This window comes from Photinus pyralis, unplaced genomic scaffold (assembly GCF_008802855.1).
Source record: "Photinus pyralis isolate 1611_PpyrPB1 unplaced genomic scaffold, Ppyr1.3 Ppyr1.4_LG4, whole genome shotgun sequence".
Taxonomy (NCBI): Eukaryota; Metazoa; Arthropoda; class Insecta; order Coleoptera; family Lampyridae; genus Photinus; species Photinus pyralis.
The window spans coordinates 31881526-31905730 of NW_022170511.1; the positions used below are offsets into that span (position 1 = coordinate 31881526).

Genomic DNA, 24205 nt, shown 5'->3' on the forward strand with positions numbered 1-24205 from the left:
AAACAGAGTCGAAATCTTAATTCCTCAAATAATGTTTTGGCCATACAAAATTACAAACACCTACGTTTCTATTGATTAGAGTCCAGTGCACATAAGCGCTAATAAAAAAAAATCCATCAGTGTTCGTGTTTACATATGTACCTACATATTATAAGCTGCGGTGCTTAATTGCAAAATCTCCACCTATTTATGTTGCAAAATCAGGGCGATTTATGACATTAAGGGTCGGTTGTGCCACGACAGATCAATTTCAATTCAATTGACTAATTGACTGAGAGATTTGGTTAAATTCAAAAATTATCCATCAAATCTCTTAATTATGTCAGTCCCTTTTTCCGATGGTGCACTTTAATACCTGTAGAGTGTAAACCATCCCCCCAGGACAGCTTGACGGTCACTTTGAACATTGTGACCGTGCCTTCGAAACCGCGAGTTCCTCACTTCTCCACGTAGGTATTATCTAAATGCACCCCCGACAGCCGAAAAAAGGAGTTAGAAGACATTCGCCACTTGATTTTAAGGCTGCCAACAGGATGCGGGCATTAATTGAGCACGTGGAGACAAATTAATTTAAAAATGCCCAGTTTTCGTTAGCAAGTCGTTCCAGAATTACAGTCCACTGTGTTTCTGCTATATTGGATTAAATTTGTATCACCGTCGATCACTAAAAAAGTTATTATTTTTGTGTTAAATTGCTCATTTCAAGAGGCAAACCTTCCATTCATTATGGAAAAAATAATATGAACACAACACAACACTCAGTTGTACTACCTTTCTCAGTTTGTTTAGTCCCACCAAATTCCTCATATTTTTCTGAGTTTAGATTCTTCAGATCCTTAGAGTCGTTAAATTCTTATCTTAAGGTTTTTAGGATCAATCGGCTTTTCGAAGAAGGAGTCTTCCGATTGGATTATTCCGAATTTTCAAACCATTCAAGTTCTTCAGATCCTTGTGATCCTTCCGTTTCTTCGAACTCGTCTGATTTCTAAAATTGTCATTTCCATTTATTTGGATTCTTTCGTTCCTTCGAGTTCATTTAGTTACGCTCCATCGGATACTTCGGATTATTTATTTCTACACCTGGGTTTTTGGATACTTTTTGTCCTATTTAGGGGTGCGCCTTTTTGAGAATGGGGATATAAAACAAACTTCATGAACTGGTGGTCTTCATATGTCGCCTAGTTGTTGTGGAAGAGACTAAAGAAACGTAAATTGTTTACCCTATCTAGACCAATTATGAAATGGGGGCAAATTGATATTACTCATTTGTGATAACGTAACTTTTTTCCTTTTAAAATGAGACCGATTGCGATGCTTCAACTTTTCGAAAGCAGGATGTATAGGCAAATGCGATACCTACTTGTGGTAGACAGGGGCATTAATTGGTTACATGATAATGTAATCACGTGACAAATGCGTAAAACATTGAACGAATAAAACATAGTTATCAGTGAGTGGGTGTTTAAAGAGGAAATGGATATTGTTAATTTAGACCCTAGGATATTATTTGCTAAAGTAGCAGTCGGTGAAGTACCGTGCGCTTTATTTTGGGGTAAGTTTATAATCACCGACCAATTTAACTAGCAACAATATTAATGTCATTGGAGAAGTACTGTGTGAGTGCTAAAGTCATCAGATAAGAATATAGAACACAGATTATAAAAATAGTAAGTAGTTCCTCCTTTTAGAACCGTAAGCCTAAAATAAACGGGTTTAATGTTCTTTGTTTGAAAAGTAGAAGTAAATGCAATTTCCATCGGCACAAGTTATATACAGTGTTTTATTAATGAAAAAATTTTAAACTTATTGCGTACTGCTCGCAGCTCAATAATAGAATAGTTGATATCTTCCCCAGGTAAGTGCGTTAGTCTCTTTATAATACTTAAATATAAACGAATTCCTGTATAAACAGTATAAATAACGGTTTACAATCGTATCGTTACGCCCGTAATACTCAATTAAAGTTGTTTGCTCTCTATCTTCAGATTTAGACACACTTACCTGATGACGTGTGAAAATACTATTGTATAGATCACAAATAATAAAATTAAATGAAAATGAAATGACGCTTCAATTTTTTACTTGCATGCCTCCGTTAACAATAGGCGCAGATCTTAATGAGATAAATCTGAGAGAGGGTAAGACCTCAAAATAATATAATGGAAGATTTTGGGGGTGACATAGTTACATGCCAAGCAGGCAAATTAATCTAAAATAATTATTATTAGAACGCTTACATGCACGTCTTTTATAGCCGAACATTAATGAGAGCTTCCGAAAAAATTCATAAAGCTTCCCAAGGTATCTTCTGTTGCATTTTTTCCTTTCTTTACTAAAGTAGTTTATTTACGTTCCTATTTTGGATAACTTGTCAAAATCGGTGGATTTACGAAGTGGCATGTGTAAATTATCATTTAGGTGAAGAAATCTAAGCACGTTGAGAAAAGTTTTAGAGGAAATGTAACTGTGATCCTATCGTTATGAAAGGTGATGCTCTCATGACCCCATAGGCGGATCCATAGTGTAAGTATTCTTACACTATGGCGTATCTATGTTAAATTATTGAACGCCGTATATAAACACCAATAAAGACAACTCCCCATCTCTTAAATCTAAACGCTTGTTGACTCGAACGGCGCATAAATTTAAATGCTTCAAAATTTTTTCTGCGAATTTTGTTGTAAAGAAGACTTAGAAAACTGTAATCTTCTAAATTCGCCAAAAACTGTAAGATTATCAAATGATAACTAAATTAATAAGATACTTAAAACGTTTAGTCCCATTTTATAAACGATATTGTAATTTATCTAGCTACTTGGTTCTGTTTTCGGACCAAAAACCCAGGCATAGCCCACACAAATACACAAACTAAATTAACAAAGATACCAAATTGAACGAGCATCTCAATTTTGCACAGTTGATCCAAAAATCTCGACTGTGTAACTTTTTGATGTGATCCCGTGCCCTAAAACTTATGCACCACCCCCATGAAATTCATTCTTAAGTTATTTGTCAGGTTTTAACTAAACGATTTTCACTAATTAGGCCAACAAAAGTAAAGTAACACTATAATAGAACACATATATGTACTATGGTAACACAGAACAACAAATTAACAAAAAAACAATGACTTTTGGAAGGGGATGTAAACGCAAATTCGACAGTACTAAATTGACAGCTATATTGTTAAAAAAGTGCTAATTTATACCATTTTTCCGTAGAGCTATTTTGCTTGTAAAAGTTATTGACAACTTTCATTTTAGCTGCCGTTTTCCCAATTTGACACAAATGATCCTTAGATGCGATCTGGATATTTCACAAGGAAACTTTTGCAACAAGATCAAAAAATCAAGTTTTTCGTTGGAATTGCTACATTAAAAAGTCATTAGATCAGGTTAGGTAGTGTTTTCTTCAAATTATTCATAGTGCTATTAAATAATTAATTAATGATTTAAAAAATGAGGTGCCGAACATGGTTTTTCATGCAGGTGAAATAATTAGAAATTGTAGAAAAACGATTAAAACAGTTACATTTTCCCGCAGGCGAAATCCCGAGGGTTGTAAGTGGTATTTTGCAATTTTTGGTTTTAGGCGAAAATGTTTGAAGTAAATATTGTAGGGAATAAAAAATGAACAACTGTTTTATCTACACTTTTTTCACATAACCTCAAAGGTTGACGCTAAGAATAACTAGAAAAAAAGTACCATACAAATGAGCAAAATTAAAATGCTCCGACAGCCAGTTCTTATTTGATTCATTACTATGCAATAAATGATAATGAATCATAAACACAATTAAATAATAATTGAACACTAAACTTTATATTTTCAAGGAATTTGCATGATTTATAACTGTACACCATATAAGGTGAAATTGGAATACACGTTCAGGTTACGTGGGATGTATTTGATCATATCAGAAAGATATGAATGATTATTATCGTTGCGTTCTTATACTTTTTTCCTGTTACTTTTATGACATTTAATTCGCCGTCGTTAATTGCAGCACTCTATGTAAATGCACAAGCATTTAAATGGTATATCGGACAAGGTAAAGCAATAAATGAAAATGGAGATTTATAATGAAAAATCATTATAACATAAATCACGGGTAATCCATCTATGCAGTTAACAAGATACAATTTCCTTTCAATTTACCTTTGAAACGCTTCGAACCTATTAAATTAGATTAAATTGGAAACGTCTGCGAACAAAGCCGCACAGGATGAGAAATGAAATGAAAGCCTAACGTAAAGGATATAGTAAGTACATTCAATTACCGAGTACAGTTGAACAATACAATTCGATTCCGATTATTGCAAAAGTACACCGGAATGTATAAAAATCAAAGCTTTTTCAGACAAGATCGATAACGCTCTCCAAATTGCGTTAGTAAAAGTTGGACTAAGCACCCCCATGTTGCCATAGTCACGAACTTTGTAGCTTGCCAACTACAAAGGGAACGGCGTTCCTTCTCATCGGTATGCCGTCTTCGCTCATCACCATCCTGTGAAAAAGAAACGTCTAGAAATAACACTGAAAGCTTTTTTCCATATTGATTTATGCTTGGCACGTTTCAAGGTTTTAAAGTGTTTAGCGGTAAAATGTGCAATTGATTTATGTGTCGCTTAGAGAAACTAATCAGATCCGTCAACATTTTTATTTAAATCTAGTTGCTATTACCACAGATTATAAGGAAATTTGTGCTATTACGAAGTGCTGTCTACACGTGGAGGGAGTTGTAACTAGGCTGCATGATTATCCTGGATATTTATGCACCGTGTACATTCAAATCCAGAAAGTCGGAAGTTTGATTAAAATTTGACATATTTGACCGCCCCTACCATCCCTAAGCCACGGGATCTCGCTGGCTGACATGACGATTTCTAAATGGCTATGTCTCAGGATGCTTTACTCAAAAAATCAGCCACGTAACGATAACTAACATTTTTCTGTAGCCAGCTCAAAAAGCTAAAACCGGAAATAAAAACTTTTTTCGAAACTTTTTAAATAATGCTCATTGTATTGCTATGACCTAACATTCGAGCCGCATAAAAAAATAAATGCAATGACCCACGTTGGATGAGCAAATGATAACGCTGTGTGCAATGGCCCGGCCAAATGAACAATATACAAAACACCTTAAAGCTAGGCTCGACTTTAAATTTTAAAGGCAAATAATGACCGCGATCAAATTCCTTAAATTCCAAAAGCATTACTCACACAAACTTTGAAGACATCTAAAATATACTTTGAGTACGGATCAACAAAATTACTCATAATTAAACATGAGACATTTATCTGGATCTTTACAGGGTTCGAATAAACACACGGTTTACATGAATTCAGACAAACAAAATTGATTCTAAACACACAAACCAAATTAATCATAAAATTCTAACAATCAAAAATGGACCAAGTCCGTTTACACACCCCATATAAGCTTTCCGTCAACAATTAAACAAAATAATGAAAAGTAGTTAGTTTTCTATTAAAATTTCAAAAATCCGGGCACAAATATCACTAATTGCGACACATAAAAACGCACTTAACAACACGTATCGCACTTATTTGTTTTTCTTTAACTTTAAGTTTACCTTCTATTCAGATCCCAGGAACGTAATTTTACTCAATTTGGATGAGGCTGGCTGACCAAACACACGACAGATGAAACTGTGCCTGTCCGGAAACAGTAGATGACAACTACTGCACCCAAACTTTTACGTACGTCTTTTTAAATCTTTCACTCGAACTCGACCGACTTCATGATAATTACGTAATGAATTTTACTTGACGAACAATGCGAAACTTAATGCAAGACGCGCGTAAGCGGTCAACGAACAGTAACTGGGCCTCGAAACTAGGCAAAAGTCCCCTTTCCTATGCATTGTTATCTCTAATAAATTACATCACCTTTTAATAAAAATAATCAAAGTGCTCATACATTAAATCAGAACTGTCACTTAAATGATTTAACAAAACGAAATTAACAAAATTAAACAATAAATTGCCCTACATTTAACAATTCTAGGAAATAATGTTTTACCAGAAAAAAATACACCACTTGGATACAACTAGAAACGCAATACTCGCTTTGTGTTTACACGTAAATCCCAACCAGATCAATCAATGTCCACATCGCCATTGTTTACATACCAGTATAAAAACCATAATAAAAAAAAACAAATTCATTTACAATTCTGGTGTATATGTTTTTACTAGCACTTTTTGCATTAAAAATGTATACACTTACAGGATGGTTCAAATAGGAAGTATGACGGCGCGCAAACCTTTTGAAGTCCTGAGCATCTCCATCATCACTTTTCATCTTTGGTAACAGCCGACAAAATGCACTTGGTCACAACAATCTAAAAACATCGCACATGTCCCATCGATTATCTAAATGTATTCATTTTTACTTTGATAAAGTTTTCTTATCAAACATCTACTACAGTTTGTGTAATGGATCTTTGATCGCGTATGTTCTTAAGAAGCCGACAAGGACGCAGTGGTTTGTTTCAGTCGCAAGCGTACAAACCAGGGTTTATGGTAACTTGATGCGGGTCTGCATTTATTTCATTTCATACCGATCGGCATTATACGAACTGTACATAATTCTCGTAATAGACGCAATAATTCCTTTACCTACATATTTCTTAACTTTTACGTCTTAAATTACAAAAAACAACACACATATTAAATTAGTGAACACTTTTTACAGAAAAAGTGCAACTACAACTAAAATTCAAGAAAATTCCTGAATTATGTGCCTATTTGTAACAAAATTCGACCAGATTTCTAAATGCAACTTTTGCAAATGTGAAGAAATACAGGGTGTGTTACCCCATAGCAAAAAATTACCGATCACCCCTGGATGCGGAAAATGAAGAAGAACGAAGATTTAAATAGGAATCACATAACTATGCATTTTTATAAAGTATCCCAAAACAATTGATTCTGTTTAAATTTCAACATTTAGTTTAGCAAGCTAAATGCGTAACGAAGGTTGTGACATATGGGTCACTATAAGTAGGTATAGGATATGCAATTACCACAAGCTAACATGTTAAATGGACCTTATCCGCAGCTTTGTTTATGATAGCCAACAACAGCAGGGAAATGTTTATAACGTCGACCTTTCACATCGAAGTCAAATATATATCAACATTTTTTAACTTATTGTCGCAATTACGTTCACTATTCGAGTGTTGACTTTTTTAGGAACAGAGTGCCATGCTTTTCTTTGTACTGTTTCAACCTGACGTACATTTTAACCCTGAAATGAGCCATCTGTGTTTTTTTTCGCTAATTTCTAGAGTACTTCATAATAAAGGCAGTTAATTGTCCTTCAGAATTTTTGTAAACTTGAACGACATGAATTTTTGTAACGACCTTAGGCCAAAACCTCACACATACTGCAACAAGCATGTAACAAATGTAACAGGATACATTCCATTTAGGTCATGAATGCTGAAAGTTTATATTTTATTATTGACCTGCCTACTTACGTACCATTTTAGATTATTAAGGTGGTGTTACCTTTCTTCCTATCACTTGAGAAAATTAATACTGTAATTACGGAGTTTTAGTGCAATAAATGGGTAGTAGGTAAGTTTCATACAGTCACCTTAAGGTGACAATTTCTATTTGATGTATTATTCTTGTCACAATCTGGTACTTGGCAATACGGTACCTATTTGTATTCTGGTAGGTACAGAGACGATAATCTTTTTTTCTAATTAACTTGTACTGAAATCATCCTTGCGGTTCATGCGAAGGCTTGATTATGTAACATGGTATGATTTGTAATTTCGTATAGCTTTTTAACGTGTTTGCAATTCGCGTTCATATTTACATTGTCAGCCTTTATACTCATACCGCCAAGGGAAAAGCCATTATTTACTAGTTTTGTCAATTCGTAGTATTTTGTTGTAATTTCAAATTCGCACCATAAATTAAATTAGGTTTGTGATGAATAATCGGCGAGAAAATGTTCCTCACTCCTCTTTTGAAAAAAAATGAAACCCTGAAACCCCTTCGCATAGTACCATAAAGCAGTCTTGTACGACATTTAGTTAATACACAAAAAAGTAGGTACAATTTAATAAACGTGACAAACAAAATGTGTAATGATAAATAGGAAACAAACAAACAGCTGCTATTTTCGCTTCATTATTTACTGCTGGTGATTGCAAAAGTGTAAGTTAAGGTTTTTATGTAATAAAATTTGAATCTCCTTAGTATAGCATTGCTACGATACAACAAAAAAATCAGTGTTTCGTGGTCGAGCGAAGCGAAGAAAAAATTCTTAACGCATGCGTCCTGCTTTTCTCCTCCCTTAACTCACTTTTAGTTCATTTTCCTCCTTATCTCTTGCTGACGTTGTCTTTACGCCTCTAGACATCTTCATCTCTACTTCTTCAGACACTTCTGCTTTAGGTCACCTCGTCTTCTTTGCGTTCCTAGACGACGTATAAGGCTGCTGGCCAAGAGTAATTCATAGATCATAACAAAAGAAAAATCACTATAAGTATTGGCTATAATTATAAATATTCAATAACCTCATTTTTCATTTAGTTTTTTTATTTATGTTGGTTGGCATTTGGTACTACTGAATTGACATAAAAATTGCCAGAAAAATAGAATCCGACCAGAAACTGAGCTCAAGAAATTGATCAATCCAATTGTGTGTTTACATTCGTTAAATTTTCTTGTCAAAGCGACTTGAACAAGAAACTGAACAATTTATTGTTGACGTAAAACCAGCTTTAGATCGAGGTTTGTGTCTTGCTGTTCTGTTTTAGCTCTGGCTCGCTCATGTATGTTCCCCGAAATTCCCTTGATGCGACAGCGCTTAGGACCAGTCAACCCGTCGGATGCCACTGCACTATCATTTACAACGTTCACTAAATTGTCCTTAAACACTAGATTTTCATATTACTATGCACAAAATTATTTATAATAAGGCCCTGCTGATGTTAAGATTACGTTGCACTGGCCTTTCTAGCGCATTTTTGCAAATTTATTTGAAAAGGTAGGTTGCCTTTAATCTCACTTTGGCCGGCTGGCGGACTGGCTAGCAGCAAATGCCGAGTCGTAGAATTAATACGGCAATGAGGGATTTAAGGCACTGCGGTGTGCATTCAAATTACAAATCAAATCCTTACACCCCTCGTTTAAGGGGAAAGGGCATACCCAAAAACCTTGATAAAACCACTAAAATTCCATTGCCCCTATGACATGAAAAAAATTTTAAAAAAACAAATTTATGGGAAACGTAGCTTCCAAACAAAACACCAAGTAATGATGTTTTCACTATTGTGACACAATTTGGAAGGGGACCATTTGAAATCGGAAGCGGAAAACATGGACATCAGGCATACCATTTTCTAATTTTAATTAAATTGGTTGAGTTACATAATCGTTACAAAGCCAGGTGGCCGGTGTAATTCTTCTCCTTATATGCCAGTGACTGGTTAATAAATATTCATTCCCAACACAAACCATTATTTTCATAGGAACGAATGTGAATTTTAATTATACAATACAATTAGAATTACATTAGGTACTCAAATATGAAGGTTGAATGTATGAACCTACCGAAAAGCGCACTTGCATGTTCATCCTAGTGTCCAAATTTGAAACAAAAGGCACTGTGCTGTTATCAAACTGACGAAAATAAGTGCATTGTCGAAAAAGTCTGTCAACGCAATTCATTGGGCGTGGTACCTACCTTTAGTTATGGAAAAGGCTACTACAAAGATCTCATTTGGTATGCATAGTTCCTAAGCTATAAATTTAACTGCGGTTTGTAAATACCTACGCGCAATGAATAGTTCATATATACCGTAACATATAAAACATCACTATGGTTTCTTTACTACTTGCGAAATTAATACAGCAGACTGAAACAGTTTAAAAGCGGTTGAACTTGGACCAGTAGTTGCCACAAATCAAATCCCATAGTAATATTTAGCTAAACAAACATCTAAAATAGTTGAAGGTTGAATTTTTTAAATTTATTTCTAACTGTTTATGATTTTAAAGGCATTACGTTCTCAAGCAATTATAGGAGCTCATAAAGTTGGAAACGTGGTACTGAATTGATTGATGATTATTGATTAATATACACTAAATACTAAAAACCTTGGGGGAAATCTTTATGAACTCAAGGATCTTAAATTCAAGTCAGGTAATTGACAATTTCGCAATTATCCAAAACTGCATGTTTCAGTAATAAATGGATATGAAAAAGCTTCATTATAAAAATCGAGCCTTATTTTTGCGCATTTTTTTGGTGTAATACAAGGAGTTCTCCAGCTCTGACAGTATTTTTGTTTCGAAAAATGAGTGAAATTTAAAAAAAACGACCGAAATCATCCCAACTAAAGGCACGACAGTTACAGGGGTCACCCATTGACTTTGCTGAATTAGGTCAGTCCAGATTTAATAACCTCATTTTGTTCAAAATCTAAAAAAATCACCAGGGGCCGCAAATTTGCTTCAGATAATGACCAACAGTGTCGTTTTTTAAAGTCCAAACAAATCTTCTTGGAAAGAATCAGCTGGAGAGGTAGCTATGTAGCGAAATACATTTTTTGAAGTTTTGTACGGTTGTGGTCATAATAAGGTAGAAGATTAAAAAACGTCACTAAGAATATATCAAGACAGAGGTTGGCATATGAATTATTAATTCAATTTCCGTAATTAAATTTTAGAAAAAGTCTTATGCAAACAACGCTGACCATGCAAGAATTAAGTACCTACGATATTTATGTTTCGTTTACAAGTAATAAAACTTAAAGTAATTAATATTATTGAAATTTTCAGATTTAATGTAAAAAACAGGAATTATAAACCAGTAATAAAATCACATCGTAAAACTAAAGACGCCGATAAAAGGAAGTCTCCACGCACTTAAAAATCTATAAACCTAGATTATGACATGTTTGTTACTTACCAATTTTTTTTGAGGACAGAAATTTATAATTTGTCGTCGCTATAAACTGTTATTATGGAAAGGTTAGCTTCCAAGGTAGCTGCATGGCGATCGCTAGAGTTTTTTTTAAAACCGAAATAGCTTAGTACATTGTTGGAGTATAAGGTAGTATCATGCTATATTTATCGATGTTTACCTTCTTGGCAGATTATTAATGGGGAGAGGTACACAAAAACATTTAAAGGCCACCCGGCATCCGGCAATCTTAACAAATGCGCTAAAAAATGTACGTAAGAAATGCGATGGAGTGTTTTGATACGCCTAATATTAGTTGCGGATTGAATGTGTTCAAAAAACACCCTAATCGATTTGTCCCAGCTAATTTCCAAATGCATTGTAGAAATAGAAGACAAAAATACAATTAATAGAAATGAAAGTTGTCAGAAAGGTTATAGGCATACGGAGTATATCATTTTATTCCAGTTAATAATTTTAATTTAAATAAAGTATTAAACTTAATAGAACGCATATAAATTTTCTGAATATAGTACTAATATTAAATTCATAAATTAAGTTCTGTATTAACTATAACTATAATTTTTATGAGAGGAGTGTCGCAAATGGCAAATTGGTACATCTCGCAGGGTGTATGCCATATCCGAATGTGCTTCTCGTTCCCAGCAGGTGAAAGTGGTCCATTATTTCACAGTGGATTTCTTCGAAAATCCTGTAATCAAGTTCGTTTAACGACAAACACATGAACCAATATTTAACTTATTGAATTTTGTTTAAGTAGATACGTTCGAAACCCCATAAATACTTTAAGCTTTACTAATTTTCAAAGTTTTGTATACCTACAACTGGTTCCATTCTTAGAGATTTCATGACAAATGAATAGTGAGACCACGTTGCTACCCTCGGGATGACTCAAGAAAACAAGAAGAAGAAGATTAACAGATTAACAATGCCCTCTTTAGGGTGTGATAATTTTTGTCTTCCCCTCCACCAACCTAGGTTTATTATTCACTCGCAACAACCTCGCTCGTGTCGCAAACGTAAACCTTCTGAATAATTATAAGAGTCATAACATGCTCGTAATACTATCAATATTTTAGATTGGGATTAACCCGTAAGCTCCTACTGTTGCCATATGGTAAAGCGTGTAGGGTACGAGGGTAGTTTTTTTATTTAACCTCTGATCGCCCAGTATATTATTGTCACCTAAGTAATGATTAGATGAGGTTTGCAGTAAGCGAAGGTTTATCTCTTTTGTTAACAAGAACTGACAGCCTAAAATATTTTCGTAAATTTTTATATTTTATAGTTACTATTATTATTATTTTTCACACTTACCTACTCTTTTCTTTTCTGATATATTTTATGGCTTTATTTAATTTTCTTAACCTATTTTTTTCCGACTGTATTTTTTTTAAATTCAAGATATAACAACTCGCCTGCCGTATCAGGAATATCCCGAATATCAGTCTGCCGTCGTAAACAAGAAGGTAGTACCAATTTTTACCATTGTTGATTTTCCTCTCTTATGGGTTCTTTACACTACATTTTATATTATATGAACAAGTTTTCAGAATCCTTGCCTTCTTTTTTAGGACGACAAATTCTGCAGTTCCTGCAGAAAAACAAAAGGCGGCTGTTTGAGACAAAGATTAAAAAAGATTCTCCTGCCAAAAATAAATTTGGGGAAGCAGTCCTAGGTCCTCTTATAATCTCTATGTTCCGAAAAGGTGACTTAAAGATTGGCAGAAGGTATATTTCAAAATATCACTGGGGTAGATTTGTAATACTTGCGCACGATATTACTGAAGGTATTTAAAGACTGGTAGTAGTAGAATAATACGAAAAGGAAAGCTCAAGCCATCTTAGTGCCTCAGAACCTGACTGGCGGTAGAATGCGTATTTTTGAGGCACTTACGGAGCTTGAATTGCAACTGCCGAAATTGCTATCAAAAATAATAGTAACTGATGTTTCACTTGTGGAGGAAGAGGTAGTAATACTTAAAAAAAGTAAGGGGTTATTCATCTTGCTGTTAATCATGCATCGCACAGTGCAAGAAGAGAGTGGGTCATCAGGATTTCTAGCAACGCTTACTTTCCTCTGTATCCTATCCATGAGCATTTGAATTGAATCAGTAAAATATTGTGATCTCTAGCCATTGCGTAGGTCTCGCTCCCTGCGTAAATCCATAAATCTTACTTACGTTTGGATTGGAAATTAGCGCAGCAATTGTTTTTTACTTTCCTCACTTAGAGAAGAAAATGGCATTTTCTTCACCCTTGGTAGAGTCGAAAGTAGTTTCAGAAAAAAAACCGTTTCGTGTAAAAATTTGTAAATGTAGGGTGCAATAGTGCAATAGTTCACTGGTGATTTTTAAAATTTTTCCCGAATATTGTCAAATTTGAATTTAATTGCACAAATGCCCTTTACAATTCACGTAAAAGTGTCAATTTTCAATGAAACCATGATCGTGCAAGATAAAGATATATGTAGATCATCACAGAGTGACGTAAAAATTGAACTGAAAAAGCTGCATTTTTTGAAACTCTTTTAAACCATTTAATAAAATCTCTTATTGCAGATGTTTGCTGAAAAAAATGTTTTAAACACTCATTAAAGTTGTGAAATGTTATGCTCTTCCAAAAAGATCCCATGCAGTCAGGGTTTCCGTGCGGGACGTGTGTCCACGAAAAATGAGATAAACTCTGAGCTGCGAGTTTTAGCACAGGGTCTACGAGTCACGTTTTCGCTATATTGAATAGCATCACTAATAGAAGATAGAAGGAAAATTGATTACGGGTAATTAATTTTTTTACTAAAATTCGTTACTATTCGTGCTTAAACGCTTAAAGCAACAAATCGTAGGCAGTTTAAAGGGATTTTAATATGGGTTCTGTCAAAAAATTAACAAAATTTGCAGAGTATCACGTGCAAGAGTAATCATTATATATTCTTTGGTCGCAGTTAGTTTTCATTAATTTATGCGTTATTAAAATCCCAGAAAAATTAGTTTAATCTTCTATTGGATCACGACTATAAAAAATGCAAAGCTAAATTCTTGTTAGAGAATTCAATTTTTAATGGGGTGATCATCCCACTTAACTGTATCGAATGAGTTTAAATTTAATCCCCCTTCGATACCCTTTACACTTACTAAATAAATACCAGCCACCAAATTGAATATTATAAATCAGTGGTAACCACCAAATCAAATTAATGATTGTGCCGTAAGAAAATTTAAAGCTCGTTAACAAACAATGTATTCGGAGATGCAAAACGTTACGTAAAGGAAAGGAGTGTCTATATTATTCAATCTTCTTGCTATCGAATAGAAACTAATCATATTGAAAATGCATTTCTCTCGTAACCAATAAAAGAGCGACTCGTGAAGCTGGATCTAAAGATGAATGGATGACTCACGTAGTTTTTCAATCACAACTACGACTTTAATTAGGTACATGTCGATGTACATAAACTGACTATATGTTGTAACGTTTCGCACTTGTAAATCTCTAGAAAGTCAAGGATAAGAACAACTTTGCATTTTTTAAGACTAAATAATGGTATAATTATATCTTGCATTGTGTACACGCGGCAAGTATTTACGTCCGGAAATTGATCTTGATCCAGTTACTCCGAAAAGCTCCACATTCACTTGCACAAACCGCAGGTAATTTTCATTTTCTTTTGGTAATGTAAGATTAAAGAAGAATCCTTTCGCGGGCAAATGATACTAGATTAGTATGCAATAACCAGAATTTAAATATATACAGGATTTAAGACACAAAAATGTTTTCCTGTTGGCCGTGAACCAGCAGTGGAAAACGAAATGATTTTAGCTCACGTGCATTTTTCAGAAAAGGGTTTGTGGGAGGATATATATAAGGAAGGACACTAACATTACAATCAGTTGTTATATTTTTCGCGTGCACATTCCCTCTTTACCTGTGGTAGTGTTAATTGAAGACGATGGCAGTGGATCTACAATCGCCTCTAATCTTAATAAAACAATTTAATAACTTGGAAATTTCGAAATTTGAGGTAAATTGATAATTATTCGTTAAATTTTTAATTTTATTAAAGAGTGTCAAGTACGCACTTAAATTCCCCTTTGTAATTAATTGCGAGAAACTTTAATTTCACAATTTTGTTAATTATGAAGTTTGTTTTGTTCAGTGATTAAATCTGGTCTGTGCCCTGGTGTACTTCGCGTAAAAAATCAAACATTAATAATTAAGCATTGCAGGCTGAACAACCTTTTAAAACTCCCCATTCAAAACTGATCCACATAAGACGGATTACACCCGCCGATAGTGACGCAGTTCTTGAACACTTACGGAAATATTTCTTTAGAGATGAGCCACTAAATTTGGCAGTGAAGTTAATCGAATTTCCCGATTCAACATGTGTAGAGCTAGAGGAATATTCCTTAAAAAGCATAAAGGAAGGGCACTCGGCGATGGCCGTCACTCCTTGTGGTAAAATAGTGGGTGTGTGTCTTAACGGGTTGATGAATGGAAAAGATCCGGTTGAGGAAGAAAGTGAAGAATGTAATAATCCGAAGTTTGCCCAAATTTTAGAGTTATTGGATTACTGTGGCAAAGAGGGAACGAATGCAGTACTACAGAAATTTCCAGAAGCGGAATCTGTGATGTTTGTCAAAATACTCTCGACTGATACTGAATGGAGGGGAATGGGAATTGCACGTGAATTATTGGAATACACCAGGTATGAATCTTGCATTGTTATTTCATTTTGGTGCTCGTCCTTGACTAAGTTCAAAATCAGAGATTTCTAAATAAAGCAATCAGCGACAATGGCGCTCACTTAATTCTTGTGTTAATTTTACACGTATCGCCACTTTAAGTTTTTTGCACGTTTGCATTTCCAATTTAGAAAAAAACCTGAATTACTGAAGTTAATTAATAAAATAACAATTTATCAATACATGCCGCAACGAAGTATGAATGGCAATGCATCTCACGTTTAAGTCATTGAAATTAATGCACTTTACGATATTTATAGGACTTGCAGCACGACTTAAATTATATACCTACATCGATTTATGTGTTGTTACAGAAGTATTGGACGTGAGCAAGGATGTAACCTTATGCGAGTGGATTGTACAAGTTACTTCAGTGCCAGGGCTATCGCGAGGATTGGATTTGAACGCGCTTATGAATTAAACTATGATGATTATAAGAAGAATGGGATGCCGGTTTTTGTAACAGAACTTCCTCACTCGTCTTTTACTGTCTACGTTCAAAAGATTCGATGATGCTAATCCGTTTCTACATCTCCGAGTTATAGTTGATTTATGTCTCAGTACTGAAGAGTTGCTTTTCGGTTCAGTTCTAATCATCTCATATTTATATTAACTGCAAATAAATATTTATTACAGATTGATCTATCTCAGGTTTTGGTCGAGCGAAACTTGCGCTCCCAATCGATGCATAAAGCTGTTTAGGTTAAGATCAATCTTGCCACCCTTTGAACTCTGCGAGATTGGGTCGAGGTTACCTTTTAAAATAAATTACGCGAACTTCGTGTTTTTAGTTTTTACCTTACATAATATTGTACTAAAAGATGGTCACGTAATCAAAATACAATCACAAAAATTAGGCCCCGGAAATTCAAGGAAAAAATTTGTATATAATGAATTAATTGCAACGCGCAAATAGTTTCTTATTCTGAACAGATTTTAAAGTTATTTCTCGCATGCCAATTAAAAGGATGTGCTATGGTTTCATTAAACCCGAGATTAAACCCTCCTTTTCAATAATTAGGTATGTAAGTCGATGATTAATTGCTACTCGAAGTCTATTATCTTCTCTAACGATTTTAAATTTCATTGAAGTAGAAATACATTGCCGTTTTGAGGTTTTGCCCCACGATTTTTTTTTCGCGCTGAAATTAGGATGTTTTGTGCACAACTTCTGCGTGTGAAGATCTTTAATTTTCTTTTCTTACTAGAGCTAGAGCTTAGTTCATAAGATCTACTTGTAAATGAACCGGCGTTATAGTTCTAACTGAAAGATGAGGCCCTAGGGAATAAGAGTAAAGTAATTCCTACGGAGAGAAAGGTATCCATTTGTATTTTATTTTCCCAATTAATGGCGCCCTCGCCCATCTCTGACTCTGCTTCTTCCTTTTTGAAGTACTCATCTTGAATAAACTTTTGTTCATTTACCATTGCGGAGAATATTCATTTTTACCGTACGAAAAACGTGCCCTTCATTTCCAGGATTTACAAATAACAAATCTTCAAACATTTGTAGGGAGTGTTTAAATTTTCACTTCTGAAAATTCTAAAACTTAATTCTTTAAATGAAAGCCTTTTCTCTTCAGCAATTAATTCTCCATTGGAAATTAAGAGAAGTTCATGATTATATCTCTAGATCTCAAAGTCAGTGCAACATCTTTAGCGCATTTTCCAACTCATGTTGGAAGGCGCTTATTGCCCACTTTCTCCGTCCGTCCGAGGCCTTAACTACTCATTCAGTTTTGGGGGTATTTATTTCGTTTTTTTTGCATTCGATGTCACCTCAATGAAGAAAAATCTTGACGATTAATGTGCACATGCGCAAACTGTGCAATGCGGCCTTTCTGATTTATAGAGATTTTTTTTAATTTAAATTGCTTCTAGTAAAGGCAGGTGCATCGCATACTGTAAAAATCAGATGTGCGCAAGCGCAAATTGCGCAATGTCAACTGCCTTATTTACGAAGATATTTTTTTGAAATTTTAACTAAAGATTCTTCTAGTAAAGGCAAACATATCGCATATTTTAAACACCGGGTGCGCCAAAGTTTCCATCAATATACAAATGTTATTGTCTGTTCTTTGTCATTTTCTTAGGAATGTAGTCAATGGTGGACCTAGACGGGAGGGTGTGTGAAAATTCTATTTATTTAAAAAACATGGTGGTAGTGCCCAATGGAAATAATTGACACAAAAATTAAAGGAAAAAATTTCTACCGACATCCGAGATAATAAAACCCTTTTTAATAAAGTTCTAATAAAGTAAAAAAGCAAAGCAAAATTCATACTGCGTTTTCTATTTATCAAAACGTCCATTTCGAGTAGGGAGTAACTGTAATTCGCATTTCGTACTCGTATACCTTGGATACGTTCAACAAAAACTAAATGAAACCGTTTTTAATTAATACTCCTTTCTCCGATATCGAAAAAATATGGGACTATCTGGAATATCTTAAAAATTTTGAAGGAAAGTACAGCTGCCACGGAAAAAAAAACGTTTCGGGTCGCGCAGGTGACGTCACGCGGTCGGCAATAATCGTGTGCTTTAATAGATCCTTATTATACTTACCAGCGGCGGCGTAAATTAGAGGAAGGTATTTGTACGTATGTTACTTTTCGCGCATTTTCCAACGCAATCAATTGCAAGAAGGTAAACATCTATTAATATAACATAACCCAACTATTCACAAATTCTGTTAAAAATGCCCTCTATCTGCACAAAGATTGTTCTCTGATGAAAACAACACTTTTCCTACCCATATATGGTTGGGAAAAAGTAAAAATAATCTAAATCTAAATTTAATAAAGGAATTTCCCATTTATCACCTCTCTAAGCAAAAGCTTTTCTGTGCACAAAGATAAAAAACTAAATAAATAATGTACAGCAAGAACTAGGAATCATCCTTCGAATCAATACGGTTCTTCAGTTTCTTAAGATTTTTCAAACTTTTTAATATCTTCGGATTATCCCGGTTCTTCTCGCATTATGTGAATTTGTTGGGGTTTTGCTTTTCTTCAGGTGATTTATTTGAATTTGTCTGGTCCTTTAAGCGGTTTCTATTCTTCTAACTTTTTTTATTACTTTTCTGCGCCCATAGGTACATGGGTAGGTACAGTATTGTTTTCATCACAGAAAAAAGTCCGTTGTCGTTGTTGTCCGACTTGTTTAGCAGGATAACTCATAATTTTAATGGGGCAAATAGGGGTTTACAGTATAGTTGAATTCCATAGTTCTAATTTAATAAGCGTATACCTGAAACCATAAAACAATTTTTGGGACAGTAAAAGTTTATTTAAAAATAGTGGCTGATTAGAAAAAAAAATAATGAACATGTGCGGTATTAGGGGTTTATTCAAAACGAGATGATTGTGGCGGGCTCTGTGACGTAATAAGCCCGACCAATCAGCTGCTAGAACCATTAAAGTGACAAACGACTTGGCAATATTGCAGGAGAATGTCATTTGTAACTTGCGTCATCTGTGACAGGCACTTGTCACTTGTCGTTCACTTTCGCGCACACCCGTCTATAATTACAAGCCATGCTGAGAAGTTCGGCAACGTTGTTCGAAAGTCAATCGGTGGGCCGATTTAGTTTTAATGGCGTCTTGTTGCTCTTGAAAAATGGCATTTTCCTCTCTCCTGTGTTTTGCCTTGGCGGTTTTAATATAGAAGAAAGATACTTAGGCAGCTTACAATTGTGCATATATATTATTTATTTACAAAAATGGATAATAACATTTTTATTTGACTTTAAAATTCGGAACGCAGAACGCTGTAAATTGCTAACTGCATCATAATGTGTTTTCCATCGAGATCTCCGAAATTGGTGAACTTCTGTCGAAACAAGTCGAGGTGAAGCACACGCTTGAGCACTTAATTTCGGCAAAAGGACAGTAAATCGGTGCGCATCAGCGAGGTTTTATCAACGACCAGGTGTGATTCGGAATGGTAGACTTTAAGCCAGCCGCTACTCCAGTGGGTGTAGGTACGAAACTTTTAAAGAGGGGAGCCCTGTAGACTTCAAATTCCCGTACCATGAACTCTTGGGAATAAGTTGAAAGGTTCCTTCAGAAAATCGATTTGACATGTCCGTGCTAGAATACCTGAAATACAAACTAACTGTACTTTTTCACGATAAACACTTACTGTACTTACGTACCACGTAGTGTGTTGGTCATATTTGAGCTTGTACAGGTACTTTGAACAAACACAAGTGCTTGTAAAGGGTCCAGTAACGAGTAGCCTGCTTTAGAGGTTATGACAACAAATCGATATATTTCGTTTAGCAACTTACCTGAATAATAACTAGTGTTCATTCCGTACGGAGTAACACAAATTGTCGCAATCTCGCTCTGTTAAAACAGGTAAATAGGAATATTACACCCAAAACACATATAAAATACACCCAAAATCTGTCAAGCTGAATTAGGAAATCGGCCTACCATGCAGTGTTGCCATAATTCTCAGCACGGCTTGTAATTATAGACAGCTGTGCTTTCGCGTTAGAAGCAGTTGAACATGCCTCTTAAAACGTCAAATCCGACAAACGTCAGACCCTCGCACAAGGTTGCCGGCTCACCTCTACGTGATTGGTTGTGGGTTTGTGACGTATTTAAACTCAAGCGTTTCAAATTCGGACTAAAAACACAGCTCTTCAATCATTTATTTTGGGTTTATTTTATTCGCAAATAAAAATTGAGGACACACGGGACCTTTTTATTTTTATTGGACTTTGTAGATCAGAAATAAAAAATGAAGCCGGGATGCCCCTATTGCGTACATTAGTAGTAATTTTCTTATTTATGGATCGATCTACTGAATGTTAACAGTAGCATTACTTAATAAACAACATTTTACCTATGCTCCAAGTAGATACCTACCTTACAGGAGCATATTTTGGGCACTAAACGAATTCAGATATACCCCATTTTCTGGTAAAAAATACCACTCCTAATATTACTTAAGAACGGGTAAAAAACTAAAAAGTAATCATGGAATAGGAGAGCCAATTAATTTCTAATTTTTAACATATTTCTCTCTAGGTACTTACATACATTAAGTTTTTCTGTATAATTTTTTTTCTTTAGGTAATGCAAATATAATTTTTTATGGGTTTTTCTAAAAAGCTATTTTTTATGTAATTATTTTTAAGGCGAGTTCGTTTCTGAGAAAAGTAGGCAACAAGGGAATATTTTGCACATTGTTTTAGCGAGGAAAAGTCCTAAAAAATTCTTTAATCGAAAAAAATACCTTGCATTATAGTTGCACAATTTGACAGTGAGGTATTAGCATCTTATGAATATGATTATATCGACACCAAAATCTCTATCATACCGAAATTGGAAATTTGCGGGTTTTTGTCTACTATATGTTGATTGTCTGAGTGAGTACCTACATCTGCTAATCCTTGTTTCATGTTATTAGAACGTTTCTCTATATCAAGAGAAATCATTTCCATTGTTATAAGAAGGTAAATAGTAGGAAAGCGAAAGGGTTGTCATGACAATGTATCTCGCACTTTCGATAAGGAGTGTTAATCGTTTATCAATCATACAAGGAATTATTCACAGTTGTTCTTGACATTAATATGAATAATAGCCCAGCAATGTCACTTTTTTTTACAACAAAGACTTGTATTTTAAGTAAATTAACTCACAGGGCTCTGAATAGCACGCACAATTGACAAAACACATTCCATCGCAGATTCAGCTGAACTGGCAGGAACGTCGATGGATTACGAAATTAGAATAGTTACCGAGGAAGATACTGAAGCCGTATTGGAGTTATTGAAAAAGAACTTTTTCTTAGACGAACCACTTAATGACTATGTGAAACTGATCGAATTCAAAGATTCGACGTGCGAAGAATTAGAACAATTTTGCAAAGAAAAAATTCACGAGAAAAATTCCGTAATGGCCATTACTCCTTCCGGTCAAATACTCGGCGTTAGCTTAAATGGTACTTTAGAGGAGGATTATGGCGATGTTGAGCAGTGCCAAAATCCGAAATTCAAGAAAATTTTGAAACTGCTCAATCACTGTGCCAAAATATTTCAGCCAATATTTAACGAGCGATTCCCTAAATCAAGCAAAGTGTTAAATATACGAGTATTATCAAGTGATTCTGCATGGAGAGGGCAAGGGATTGCTGGTGCATTAATAAAAAGAAGCAGGTAATAATAATGGTAATCACTTATTTAGTATTAATCTAGTGCCTTTCTAAAATGCAAATTGCACTTTTTTACGATACTTTCTAAAATCTGAACAATTTACACTCCCTTGGATGCAATATGCATACCTGCTTTTCATTGCAATAAATGTCAAGAATTGAACTAAATGTCATTTAAATTTAAGTCTTCATTTCTTTAATTGCGTATAGAATATGCATAGCCTTCAATTAAGCGTCAAAAATCAATTGTTAGATGTTGTACTATTTATAAAAGTTTATCCTTGGATTTATATCTTCAAATTTATGTGTTTTAATCATACCTGTGTAAATATATAACAAATACATAGTAATTACAGGATATTAATTAATCTTATACTGTTAGGAACCAGTTTATTTAATTCACGTTTAGATTAATTTTAATTATAGGAATGTATGGGAATTGTAATTTAACTAGTTCATAACTTCTTATTGTCTAATTAAATTTATTTGTTCAAGACAAATTGCCCAAGAGCAAGGATACGACCTAATAAGGGTGGATTGTTCAAGTCATTTCAGTGCAAGGGCAGTTTCCAAGCTGGGATATGAGCTCGTTTACGAATTGAAATACGAAGATTACAAAGACAATGGAGAGGTGGTATTTAAACTTCCACATCCTCATACTTGTGTCGCCTTTTTTATACAAAGCACCACTTCACCTTAAAACGTCAAGTTTTTATTGTTATATATTCACGCTTGATTATGGTACAAATGTAAAGGCTTCATGTGATACGTATAGAAGGCCGACCAATTATATAATGCGAAAATACTTATTGTTATTGACATTGAGTGTTTGAGATGTAGTTGTAAAGCAATTATAAAGAATACCCAAACTAAGTTGTCATTTAAACGATGCGTAGACATTGTTGCAAAGCTTTTTTCCTTAGAAGGTACACGGTTTTCGAATGGAAATGATAGGTATACGAATATATGGGATCAATTAATAAAAATACAAGAACACGAGTATTGTGGTTATATTTGGTCCATGTGGTGTTATAAAACTGATTGTAAACATGATAAACCATTTTTAGAATCAAGTTTAAGACGTAATTATACCACGATGGGCACCTTTCACGCCTTTTAAAACTTGTTCTAATACTCTTGTAGCTGTCATTTTGTTTTTTTTTTCATATCAATTATTATTATCAGCTATTTCACCATTAGGTACAGGAGTGCTTAAAAAGTATTAGTTTCTATATCTCTTTAATAGCCTGTTCTAACTCGTTCTACAGGAGCTATTGCGATAAGCGACCTTTTTTGAACGAGTTAATACGAGAGCAAAGGATTAGTGATATTGTATATAGCTATTTATTTACCACGTGTGTCATAAGGTGCTTTACCCATGCGGAAAAGTTCAGTTTCCGTGGCCGAAAACCAATGACATACGAATCATAGGTACAAGATTTCCAAAACCGCTCGATGAGCAAGTTAATGTGAATTATAAATTCATTATTTTCATGGAACAAATCCAATAAGGGGCGAGGTTTCTATGTAGTGGATATTGAGTTGAGTATAGGTACCTCAAAACACATAAACTGAAAAAGGCGAAGATGGACAGAGGGCAGGTGGAGAGGTTTTTAAAAGATGTTCCCGAGAAAGAATTTTTGGTGGCGAAGGTATACTGTGCTAATTGATATTCATGAAATGGACGGTACTTTTGGTTAATTTTATGTAGCAGTATTGATTGTAAACGCTGGTATGTGTCGATGAAAAGAGTTGGGGAATCCGAAAATTGCTATCATTTAAAACAAGGGAGAGTATCTGTATCTCCAGACTTTCACACTCATAAGGGAAGGATTCCCGGAAGTTTGTTCATAAATACACTTCGACCGTAGATTGTGCCCCATAGCAGATTCTTCACACAAGAAAAATGTACAGTTCATACCGTGGGAATAAACAGTTTATCAAAGATTCCCAGAAGCGTAGCTGAGTGGTTGGAAAGTGGTCCTCGTCGACACTTTTGGCAAATACGGATGGTGATCTTATGGCCCTCAAACGTTACGTTGGTTAGAAATGTTCTGCAGGGGCAGAGAGATATATGGAAACCTCCGTTTCCAACAAAATTAGCGATTACGAAGAATGTCCAAGGACATGCCGAAACAAGAACCGTTGCTATTATATTTCTGTTCCTAAAGAGGTCACATCCAGATTACCAACAAGTATCAATATAAATAGGATGAAAAACCAAGTAGTAACGGCTACATCGAGCCCTCAAAAAAACTAATTTTAATGTTAACGTTTTTTCGACTCTATTGAGCTATGCCAAAACACGTTTAGAGTATTT

General features: G+C 34.7%; 2 protein-coding genes across 7 annotated transcripts; both read left to right on the forward strand.

Annotated features, from left to right (window-relative positions):
• The first annotated feature begins 1348 nt into the window (after nt 1–1348).
• LOC116169786 (dopamine N-acetyltransferase-like) lies at nt 1349–22758 on the forward strand. Of its 5 annotated transcripts, none has more exons than XM_031485952.1 (3): nt 1349–1552; nt 21421–21889; nt 22381–22758. In XM_031485952.1, exons 1-3 carry the CDS (start codon nt 1474–1476, stop codon nt 22583–22585), a joined length of 753 nt encoding a protein of 250 aa, XP_031341812.1. In that variant the 5' UTR covers nt 1349–1473; the 3' UTR covers nt 22586–22758. The 5 variants fall into 5 exon arrangements, with proteins under 5 accessions (XP_031341812.1, XP_031341813.1, XP_031341814.1 ...); XM_031485953.1 differs by having other exon boundaries at nt 1534–1667; XM_031485954.1 differs by lacking the exon at nt 1349–1552 and adding an exon at nt 1683–1855.
• LOC116169784 (dopamine N-acetyltransferase-like) lies at nt 14640–16504 on the forward strand. Of its 2 annotated transcripts, none has more exons than XM_031485951.1 (3): nt 14640–14996; nt 15202–15683; nt 16038–16504. In XM_031485951.1, exons 1-3 carry the CDS (start codon nt 14925–14927, stop codon nt 16231–16233), a joined length of 750 nt encoding a protein of 249 aa, XP_031341811.1. In that variant the 5' UTR covers nt 14640–14924; the 3' UTR covers nt 16234–16504. The 2 variants fall into 2 exon arrangements, with proteins under 2 accessions (XP_031341811.1, XP_031341810.1); XM_031485950.1 differs by having other exon boundaries at nt 14649–14996; nt 16035–16504.
• Nucleotides 22759–24205: the final 1447 nt, after the last annotated feature.